At 40.0% G+C, this 11,680-nt stretch overlaps 1 protein-coding gene and 2 pseudogenes across 3 annotated transcripts in view; 1 reads left to right on the top strand and 2 right to left on the bottom strand.

Moving 5' to 3' along the window:
• The first annotated feature begins 303 nt into the window (after positions 1–303).
• Positions 304–925, top strand: LOC143681664 (large ribosomal subunit protein uL6 pseudogene; annotated as a pseudogene).
• Positions 926–2,195: 1,270 nt separating this feature from the next.
• LOC143687256 (26S proteasome regulatory subunit 8 pseudogene) lies at positions 2,196–3,303 on the bottom strand (annotated as a pseudogene).
• Positions 3,304–5,731: 2,428 nt separating this feature from the next.
• The window catches only part of GARIN1A (golgi associated RAB2 interactor 1A), a 41,306-nt gene continuing 35,357 nt past the window's right edge, over positions 5,732–11,680 (bottom strand). For all 3 annotated transcript variants that reach the window (XM_077125629.1, XM_077125475.1, XM_077125553.1), the window contains exon 5: positions 5,732–6,091. In XM_077125629.1, the coding sequence (XP_076981744.1) occupies positions 5,896–6,091 (196 nt within the window). In that variant the 3' untranslated portion in view covers positions 5,732–5,895. The remainder of the gene's footprint in view (positions 6,092–11,680) is intronic.

Below are 11,680 nucleotides of genomic sequence, written 5' to 3'. Positions count from 1 at the left end.
AATTTAACAACCACTCTTGATTAAATTACATCTCCAGGGAGATTATCTAATTACAGATTCAAACATACAATATTGAATAGGGATTATTGTGCCTTTTACAAAATGGGATTTAGATTAAAACGTGGCTTTTTCTAGGGGACATACATCCTTTGAAACCAGCACAGGGGTCTACTTTTATTCTTTTGCAAATGGATATTCTGTTTTATTGGCAACATTTTTTAAAGAGACAATTATTTCCTCAGTGAGTGGACTTGGCAACTTTGTCAAAAATCAATTGGTCCTCTCTTTGCTGCATCTGAGAGAATGAAGACCATTGTTAGCAACCAGACTGTCGACATTCCAGAAAATTTCAACATATACTGAAGGGATGCACAGTTATTGTGAAGGGCCTCAGAGGAACCCTGCAAAGGGACTTCAATCATATCAATGTAGAGCTCGGTCTACTTGGGAAGAAAAAGAAAAGGCTTCAGGTTGACAAATAGGAAATAGGAACTGGCTACAGTTCGCACTATTCTGTATTCATGTACAGAATATGGTCAAGGGTGTTCCCCTGGGCTTCCGTTACAAGATGACGTCTGGGTGTGCTCACTTCCCCATCAATGTAGTCATTCAGGAGAGTGGGTCTCTGGATGAAATCTGAAATTTCTTGGCTGAAAAATACATCCGCAGGGTTTAGATGAGGCCAGGTATTGCCTGTTCGGTATCTCAAGCCCAGAAAGATGAGTTAATTTTTGAAGAAAATGACATTGAACTTGTATCAAATTCAGCTGCTTTGATTCAGCAAGCCACGACAGTGATAAACAAGGAAATAAGAAAATTTGTTTCTGCAAAAGGAATGGTTCAACAGGCTGATGAACAAGATCTAAGGAGTGGTGCAGCGATGGAAACAAGATACCAGACCTATTTGATTTTGAAGAAGCAATAAAGCTCATTTGTTAAAAAAAAAAAATCAATCGGTCACAGATATGAGGGTTTATTTCTCAACTCTCAGTTCCATTCCATTGGTCTATGTCTGTTTTGACCACGGTAGCTTCATAATAATTTTGAAAATTGGGAGGTGTGTGTTCTCCAACTTTGCTCTTTTTCAGATGGCTTTGGGTACACCATTACCCTTCCATGAAAATGGGATGATTGGCTTTTTTCATTTCTGCAAAGAAGGCTGCTGGAACTTTTATTGGGATTGCATTCAATCTGTAAATGGCTTTGGGTAGAATCAACATTTTAAAAATATTTAGTCTTCCAATCCATGAACACAGAATATACTTCTGCATATATAGGTCTTCTCGTATTTCTTTTAACAATGTTTTATAGTTTTCTACATTACAAAACCTTTACATCCTTCTTTAAAAAGATTCCTAGATGTTTGATTCTTTTAGTTGCTATTGCCAGTGAAATATTTTAAAATGTAATTTTATTGAGATACCTACACACACCATGCAATTCATCCAAAGTATACAATCAATGGTTCACAATATCATCACACAATTGTGTACTTATAACCATGATCATTTTTAGAACATTTGCATTACTCCAAAAAAGAAAAAGAAATACATCCCATCCCCCTTATAGTTCCCTCTTACTGACCGCTAGTATTGCAGTCTACCCAATTTTAAGACTTAGAATAGAGGTAGGCTAACTAAGACAGTGTAGAATTCATAGATTATATATATATATATCAGTGGAACAGAACAAAATATCCAGAAGTAGACCCATACAAACATGGGCAACTGACTTTTTTTTTTTTGGCAATATAGTGTTTTGTTTTGTTTTTTTACAATAATGTTATACAATCATTATCAAAGACCAGGGCTTCAGGTATTTCCTTCTGGCTTTTATTTTAAAACACTAGACACCAAAAGTAAATATCTATATAATGTGTTAGTAGTCACAGTCATTTGTTAAATCCAAATTTCTCAGTTAAACCTCCTCCCTCTCATTTGATCTTTCTCTTACTCTTTAGGGATATCTGGGCAATGACCATTTTAACCTCTTCATGCTGGAAAGGGGTGTTGACTTTCTGGGGTAAAGGAATGAACCTGGTTGTTGTTCTTGGAGAGACTGGTACCTTTGGGTTCCAGGACTTATCTGGCTTAGGATAAGTTTCTGAAAAAATAAACTAACTTAGAAAAAAAAAATTTTTTTAGAGCATGTCCCACAGAGCTTTATTTGAGGGATCCACACAAAGCAGGTCCACATCACTTCCACAGCTTCTTGATGGACATGTTTTTCTCACTATCCTTCTGCACAACCTTAGCTACTGTATCTCAGGTCCTCTTGGGTTCCCGCAGGGCATACACCCTTCACTTCAGCCCCTGATGCTCCTGGCACGAGCTCAGCAATTTTCCTCAGATTGATCTCCTGGGTTAGTTTCATTTTCTGAGAATGGATCTTCAAAATGTTTAACCAGGCCTCCTCACTTGGGGGTGGGAATTCAATTTTTCTGTTGATGCACCCTAGATGAAGCAATGCTGAGTCCAGGATATCAATCTTATTAGTAACCATGATGACCTTGATATTCCTGGTGGCCTCAAAGTCATCCAGCTGGCTGAGAAGCTCCAGCATTGTGCACTGTACATCACTGTTCCCTCAAGAACCCCCTTCCAGCTCTGAGGAGCCAATTTCGTCCATGGAGATAATGGATGGAACATGTTCTCAAGCCATCACAAAGAGCTCTCTCACTATTCTTGCCCCTTCTCCAGTGAATTTCTGTACCAACAATGTCTTCCCATGCCTGGCAGTCCATACAACAGCACTCCCTTGGGTTGTGCAATGCCCAAGTCTTCAAAAAGCTCAAGATGCTTAACTGGCAGCTCAATCACTTCTTTGATATCCTTGATCTACTTGTCCAATCCACCAATCATCTCATAAGTTGAATCTGGTGCCTTCTCCACCATCACAAATGACACCAGTGGGTCCACCTTATTGCAGGATCTTGTGCAAAGTAGAGCTGTCATTCCTTACAGCCAGCCAGCAGCTGGGTGTCACATCATTGATGTCAATGTTCTTTTCCACATCTGCAACAAACTTGCCCTCAGGATGTACCTTAACCAACACTTTCTTCTTACCCATTGCCTGACAACTTCCCCCACATATGAGCCCTGTTCCTGCAGCAGCTGGAGCTCTTTCCACACCATGAAATTTTGTATTCAGCTCTTTACTCTGTGCCTATGGCCACCAGAAGTTTTGACTCTTGTTATTCACAATCAGCTGAAATTCTTTACTCTTGGACAGGTAATATTGGCAGAGTCCACTGCCTGCCTTCCCTTCTTCCAGTTCCATCTGCTCTGGCCTGTCAAGCGACATTTTCCATCTTCAGCAGAGGTGGCAGGCATACCCATCTTCCTAAGAAAAACTTTTATACAGATTTAGATAGAGCCTAGGGCACTCCCTAGGATTTTCAGAATACTGTTGGTTGGGTAGTTTGAAATAGCTGGCTAAAGCTTGCATAAAGGTAACCTCCAGAATGACCTCTCAACTCTTTTTGAAATCTCTTAGCCACTGAAACTTTGCTTTGTTCCATTTCTTTCCCCCCTTTTGGTCATTCTCAATCCCACAATGCCAGGGTCAGGCTCATCTCTGGGAGTCATGTCCCATGTAGAAGGGAGGATAGAGAATTTATTTGCAGAACTGGCTTAAAGAGGTTACACCTGAGCAACAAAAGAGGCTCTCTGGAGGTGATTCTTAGGCATAATTACATGCAGGCCTAGCTTTGCCATTGCAGAGATAAGTTTCATAAAGGGAAGCAAGGGCTTGGCTTACTAAATTGGGTGTCCCTAATGCCTGAGAGAATATCAGGAATTCTCCAGGTGTTTAATAAATCTATATTTTTCTCTAGTTCCTCAAGGTGGCTTTTCTAATATGTTTTTATTTTCTGTCCAAAATACTCTGGAATGTATCTGGGTATTACATTAACCTGTACAGAGTAACAATTTCTCATTTCCTAGTCTAGGTTCCATGTAATTAGGTCATTTAAGTTAAATAGTGTACTATAGAAAATTTGAATTTTGTACCAAATAAACATCTCTTCCTTTGGACTCCTACAGAAGTTGAAGTTTTAAAATACAAACAATATCATCTTTTACCCTGTATTCTGATTAGGAGATAGATGTTAAACCAATACCTACAATGGTTGGAGAAGTGCTTCAATACAAGACACACATAGGGTACAATAGTAACGTGGAAAAACTCCATCAAGGACAAGTATTCAAAGGGCAACAGATAGGAAAAGCATGGAGGGGTATCTTGGATAGAGCAAAAGTATATGCAACATACTTGCAGTACATAAAAACATGATGAGAAAATAACATGAAGTTTGGCATAGTAGAAGCACAAAGTTCAAGAGGGGTAGAGATTAGTGGAGAGACTGGAAAGATGGCATGGTCTTGTCATTTCATGTCAAAAAATGTGGTATTATCAAGGGGAGAACTATGGTCAGATTTATGTTTCAAAAAAATTGCTGTGATGATGATAGAGTCTGTGAGCCCAACTGTGGTTATTGCAATAGTCTAATTGAGAGCTGATGGAGGTGTAAACCAAGATAATAGAAACAAGGATAGCTATCTCTTAAATGTTTATAAACATACCTTATTAGTTAAGGAACCATATAATTTACCATTCATCCAAGGACACCTTTGAGAGTGAAGGGGTACACTATTAAAAATGGTGCTTGGACAGCAGGCATAAATTGGGAAGGATGGTCACCCTTTATATTAATCTCTTGTAAATTCACCTTCTAAATACTCCTCACCAACCCCAATGATTCTCAGTTTATTCTATTGTAGTAAGTCAAAATAATGTTTTTGTTTTGTATTTTATTTGGGACATGAAAAATCTACAAACAGTAGGTAGCCTTTCAGTTCAGATGTCTTTTCCAAACAAATCCAGTCAGATTTATGGCTCTGCCTACCTCCCCCTATCACACAAAGGGCGAATATGGGAAAACAGGTCCTCCGGCCTTTATTTACAGGGTGGCTCAACCTCAACCTTAGCATCCTCCCTATGTCTCCAAAACAGGCTCGGTATGCTCTTCCAAACCCTCTCCAAAGGCTGAGAATTCGTATATCTGTCTCATTCTCCCTCATACACCCTTAATTAGGATAGTGCTTGGCACTTAGCAGGAGCTCAATAAGCACTTGTTGAACACTTGTGGTATTATTTCCCAAGTAAATATTTTCTGTTTGTCTAGAGACTGGCCAAAGCTCCCACCCTCATCTCCAGTACACACAATACACCTTCCATTAGGTTTGCTTCCATTAGGTTCTGGTAGTAAGAGTCAAATCACACAGGACTTCCAGCGGCAGGGCGGTCACCATTTCCTCTATCAGAATCCCTGCCTTCATTGATAGCCAAAGTGTGTATGACCCTGGTGAGCCTTGTAGCTTTGACACTAATGCAGGTAGGTGAGGAGTCGATTCCTTGCTCAAGAAGTGGAGCAACACAAAGGTACCTCCCAGCTGGCTATCATCATTTGTATGCTATCTTTCACTTTGGGCTTGTAGCAACCCTACCTCAGCTTTACTAGGCATCCTCTTTCCTTTGAAACAGGAAGTTGGGTTATTTCTAGAGGCCCTTTTCTTTGGACTAGCTTACTTGGCTTTGTTTGTCTGCTTTGGGGTTTCAAGTGAGAAGACAGAAACTTTTTTTTCAACTTGTTTTCCAAGGAGTGAACACTTGCTACTAACTTGTCCTTATCCAGCTTGACGCCTCCCTATAGCACAACCTACAACAAAGAGGGATTCACCAGGAGATTTATTGATGGAAATACAGAAGCACCTTGTTACAAACACCATCTTACCTCTCCCATGTTCACCTGGCCTGCAATGGGAAAGTGGCATTACAGGAAGTTGTAGCAAGTGCACTAAAGCCGAGGAAAGATTGTCCTGTTTGGGCTGGGTGTTAGGGTCCCCAAAAGTCCTCTCCTAGGGCACTGGCTACAGGTGCCTCGATGGAGGGCTCTTCTGAGCTCTCTTGTTCCCAGAGGCTGTGGCTCAAGGTGGCTCTCATGGGTATATTCGGACTGATTGCACTTGCCACCAGCGAGGGTATCTTGTTGCTGCTGGACTTGCCCATGTCAGTGGTGGTGCTGGAGTGTCTGTTGCGGCCCAGGAATTTGGAGTCAATGAAAGCAATAGAAGAAAAAGAACACTTTGTTAAAAATCTCATTTGAAAACCTTGGATACAGATGTGTATATGGAAATGATGGTCATGGACAATATATATATATATGGTAGGATGTATCTAAAAGTGACTTGACTTGAAGGGAGAAAGCAAAGAGGAGGGAGTCTGGAGCTGAGGACAGGAAAGATACTTCTTCATACTTTAAGCACTGTTTTGATATGTTGAGAATTTAATGTGTTAAGACCCACCCAAAGGCAAAATCTGAATCCACTGGGATGTGCTTGATGACCACTCTAACCTGGCAGGTGTGGCATAAGCCTAATGCATTGTTGAAGTACTAAAAAGTATAGGAAAATCCCAGTGGCCAAAAACTAAGAGTGACCTAAAATCTTCAGAAGGGAGTATGAGCTGAAGCTGGGGCTGTTCAGAGGGACCTGCTTGTCTTAGTAACCAAGGGCTTGCATTTTGATGGCCATGTAAGATAGGAGAAAACCTTAAATCAGTTTTTCATAAAAATAATAACTTAAGAATAATCACCATGACTTAGTGTATTTAAAAAGAGGAGGGGCAAATTCTCTTAAAAATTCTGACTATAAGTAGAATGCATGTTGTCTTTAAAAGAGAAATATAAACTATAAAACTGCAGCAAAAATAAAATGAAAACCACTCACAGCATTACTATTCAGAGATAAGTGCAGTGATTTTTTTTATGTGTAAATAATTTTAGATTTATTTAGCTAGAGACTGGCAAGATGGTTGAACAATCTAAAAAAACTCCTTCTATGAAACACCTAGAAATGCTAGATAAAATATAATAAACATAATTTCAATGCATTATTCAAGTACTAAAAAGTATAGGAAAATCCCAGTGGCCTAAAACTAAGAGTGACCTAAAATCTGCAGAAGGGAGTATGAGCTGAAGCTGGGGCTGTCCAGAGGGACCTGCTTGTCTTGGTAACCAAGGGCTCGCATTTTGATGGCCATGTAAGATAGGAGATAAAGCCTTGGACCTGAGATATTTGCATAATTCCAGGACTTTCAAAACTACACCCTCAGTGAAAGGATACACTATAAATAAATCCATTCAGGGGCAAAGGAAGGCCAACTGTATCAGCCTGGGCTCAGAGTCAAAATGAAAATCTTCTCTGAAAATTCCTTTCTTTGGGCCTATTTTCATACTGGCTTGAGGTCTGAACATACACATGGTCCGAGAACTCCCAAGCTGAGAAACTAATATAAAAAATTTCTCCAGAGTCATTTATATCCCCGAGGCATCTGGCTGAAGCAAGTTGAAAATGGTTTTGTGGGGTCATCTTCTCCCGGTCCAGGCTAACACAAGTCGCACAAATAAAATACCTATTTGAGATAAGGCTCATAATTAAAAATTACAGCTACAAAGAGACAGCTAGAAAAACCGTGTGACACAGTACCTGCAGGAGAGGAAGCAGAGAGATGCAATAGGGCTGTGGTGGACTTGAAAATAGGAGAATTCCTAGATCGACCAAGGCCACCCCGTGGAAAGGAAGGCAGCCTGAGCTGAGGGGAGCAATGGGAACCGGGAGGCTGTCGGAAGGGATCCATGGTGAAGTCTGAAGTGGCTGGAGCAGTTTGTGCTTTATGATCTCTCAAAACCAGCCAAAGAAGCTCCTTCACAGGACAAAGTCAAATGCTAAGGAAGAAAAGCCACTGGACATGAAATCCAAGTTGAGCAGGATGGGGACAATTGAGGCAAGTTAAAGAGGATAGTCAGCTAAAAAGATAGGGGGAGGGAAACGTAGCCAGGGAGTTGCAGAAAGCACAAGGTCACAAACACTTCACAAAATTAACACAAGAAGGAACTCTACAACAAAACTAGAAAAGCTATCCTGCCCCAACTCTCCTTCCCAAACATCCAGAATTTCACAAAAAAATAAATATCACAGAGCAGGCCACAGTGGCTCAGCAGGTAGAGTTCTCGCCTGCCATGCCGAAGACCTGGGTTTGATTCCCGGTGCCTGCCCATGCAGAGAATAATAATAATAAGCATCCGTGCTGGTTTGAAAGGAAGCATGCCCCCTAAGAAAAGCCATGTTTTAATATAAATCCCATTTCATAAAGGTAGAATAATCCCTACTCAATACTGTATGTTTGAAACCGTAATGAGATCACCTCCCTGGATGATGTGATTTAGTCAAGAGTGGTTGTTAAACGGGATTAGGTGATGATATGTCTCCACCCATTTGGGTGGGTCTTGATTGGTTTATTGGAGTCCTATAAAAGAGGAAATATTTTGGAGAATGAGAGATTCAGAGAGAGCAGAGAATGCTGCAGCACCACGAAGCAGAGAGTCCACCAGCCAGTGACCTTTGGAGATGAAGAAGGAAAACGTCTCCCCCGGGGAGCTTCATGAAACCGGAAGCCAGGAGAGGAAGCTAGCAGATGACGCCGTGTTTGCCATGTGCCCTTCCAGCCGAGAGAGGGGCTGTGACTGTGTTTGTCATGTGCCTTCTCACTTGAGAGAGAAACCCTGAACTTCATCAGCCTTCTTGAACCAAGGTATCTTTCCCTGGATGCCTTTGATTGGACATCTCTATAGACTTGTTTTAATTGGGACATTTTCTCGGCCTTAGAACTGTAAACTAGCAACTTATTAAATTCCCCTTGTTAAAAGCCGTTCCATTTCTGGTATATTGCATTCCGGCAGCTAGCAAACTAGAACATCATAAAAGGATCATGTTTAAATCCTGTACAAAGTTATATAAGAAAGAGCACATAGAACATAATAAATACTTTGAGACAATGAAAGCATGCTATAAAAATGTGCCTACAAAGGAAAACTGCAACCCAGCATTTCAAAATGAACTAAAAGAAATTAAGAAAATGATGGAATGACATTTAAGTCAGAATTTAAAAGATTCATAAATGAAGTGACAAAACTTGAGGCAAGAGTTAGAAACTTTTAAGAAACCAGATCTCTAAAACAAAACCTAAACTACAAAGAACACAAGAGTAAACAAACAAACACAACAGATAATGTGCTAAGAGAAAAAGGTTAAAAAATTTACATAGAGAAAGTGACAGGTATATTAGACAGGAAAAGATGAAGCAGCATAAAGATAATGAGTATCTGTTTTAGTCTCCTGGCTGCTAAAACAAATTCCATACAATAGGTTGGCTTAAACAATGGGGATTTTCAAAGCTTTGAGGCCAGGAGAAGCTCACAACTGAGACTGCAGCAGGTGATACTTTCCTCAAGAAGATGCCTTCCAGGGCTGGCTGCTGGCGATTCTTGCTGTGTGGCTTTTCTAATAGGGCAATGCACAGGGCAGCATTTTCTCCATTCTCTGCCTCGAAGATTTCCAGCCTCTTCTGGCTCCCCATTGCTTCTCTCTCTGTTTCTACTTTTTTTTTGCTTGTAAGGACTTCTGCATACTGGATTAAGGTCCAGTCTTGTTCCATTTGAGCTCACCTCAGCTACTAACATCTTCAAAGGTCCTATTTACAAATGGCTTCACACCCATGGAACAAGGGGTTGAGACCTGAACATGCCTTTTGCGAGGAACATGATTCAATCAACAACAGTATTCAAAGAGGAAAGTTTTACATTATAATTCAAGCTATCTTGAAGTTATAAAAATGCCTGGAAGCTACATATAAGGTATTCTGGTTTAGTAAAGCTGAGGAAATGCAATATACCAGAAATGGGTTGGCTTTTACAATGGGGATTTATTAACTTACAATTTACAGTTCTTAGGCCATGAAAATGTCCAACTTAACATTTCTCTTCTTCATGGAAGAGAAAGGAGAAAATGCTGCCATGTGCATTGCCATATGCATTGCTTTGTGACAGAAAAGCCAAGCACCAAAATATCATTACCAGATGATATCTGGACTCTGGAGACAGGCTGCTGGCACCCAGGACACCTCTGTCACATGGGAAGGCACATGCTGGTGTCTCCTTCTCTCCCAGCTTTTGTTGCTTTCAGCTTCTGGGTTCAGTGGTGTCCTCCCTATTTTCTGTGGGTCCTCCCTTAGCTTCTCTGGGGGCTTTTTTCTGTCTTCTCTCTCTTTTATCCTCTTATAAAGCTCTCCAGTAAGAGGATTAAGACCCACCCTGGATACTCCTCATTTGAAATAATCAAAAGGTTCCACCTACAATAAGTCTACACCCACCAGGAATGGATTAAAAGAATATGGTCTTGCTCCTGTGTCCAGTTTAGAAGTGAGGGACTACTATTTCATTTTTAATACTCTTTTGTTTGCAGTACTTGTGAGTGTACTGTACAGAGTGATAACTGAGAAACTGATTTCTTAATCATCATACTTATAAGTGACTAGTTGTTGAATCAGTACTTTTAATGGTTTAATAAAGATACTTCAGATAGACTCAGAAAATATTGGTGAGCAGTTGACTAAGGACATTGCAAAGATATGAAACCCAATTCTGAACATACAGCAAGGTATTACATTTATATTTGGTTAATTTTGTATAATTATTTTTCACTGTCTGTGAGGACAACTGATGGTTGCTTTGCTGAAGTGTTGCTTCATCCATTTTGATTGCCCCTAACCTACCCCGAAAGATATAGTCTCTCATGTCCCGCGGGCTAAGTGAACCCACTGGGATGTTGGGTGGTTTTGGGGCTGAGTTCTTTTGTTCCTCTTCTTTTTGGGGGTTTTCACTTCTGCAACTGAATGATGTTTGTGGAGTGGAGCAGTGATGAGAGGAATAGCAAAGGGCAAATAAGAACTTGGCTCTTAGAGATAAAATTCTCACATTTGCAATGATCCTAAGATTTGGTTGAGATCATTCTTAATTGTTTCTGAAATTTGCATTTTTATTTAGGATCAAAATTAGGACAAAAACAGATTTTTTTCTTCAGATATGTTTGTTTAACTTAAGAGAATGCCATCAAGTTTTGGGTTCTCTGCAGCACATGATTTATCCACAAAGGAGATGCATATGCTTCATAGACAGCAACAAACATTAGACTGTTTTAACCAGTACTAAAGACTGTCAGACCAAATGTTTATATTTTTGAAGTATCTTTAATCATTGGCTATAATTTTAAAAATAAATTAATTGCCTTTTCATAGCCATAAATTAGAATCTTAAATTCTGTTCCAATTTTGTTATACAAAATGTTCTTTTAACCATTTCTTTAGGAATATATTGAAGTGCCAACAATAGTTTGAATTATGTTCTGCAGTAAAGTATTAATCTATTATTTTAGAAAAACATCAATTTTCAATTCATTTTCTATTCCTAGTATATTTTTAAAGGTACATTAAAGTAATTTCATTTCATAGCTGGTGTTCTAGTTTGCTAGCTGCCGGAATGCAACACACCAGAGACGGATTGGCTTTTAATAAAAGGGGATTTATTTTGTTAGTTCTTCAGAGGAAAGGTAGCTAACTTTCCACTAAGGTTCTTTCTTACGTGGGAAGGCACAGGATGGTCTCTGCTGGTCTTCTCTCCAGGCCCCTGGGTTCCGACAACTTTCCCCGGGGTGACTTCATTCTGCATCTCCAAAGGCCTGGGCTGAGCTACCAGTGCTGAGATGAGGAATGCTGAGCTGCTTAG

Source organism: Tamandua tetradactyla, chromosome 1, assembly GCF_023851605.1.
Source record: "Tamandua tetradactyla isolate mTamTet1 chromosome 1, mTamTet1.pri, whole genome shotgun sequence".
NCBI classification, from domain to species: Eukaryota; Metazoa; Chordata; class Mammalia; order Pilosa; family Myrmecophagidae; genus Tamandua; species Tamandua tetradactyla.
Note: the sequence above shows the minus strand (reverse complement) of the source record. Positions and strands in the feature narration are given on the sequence as shown.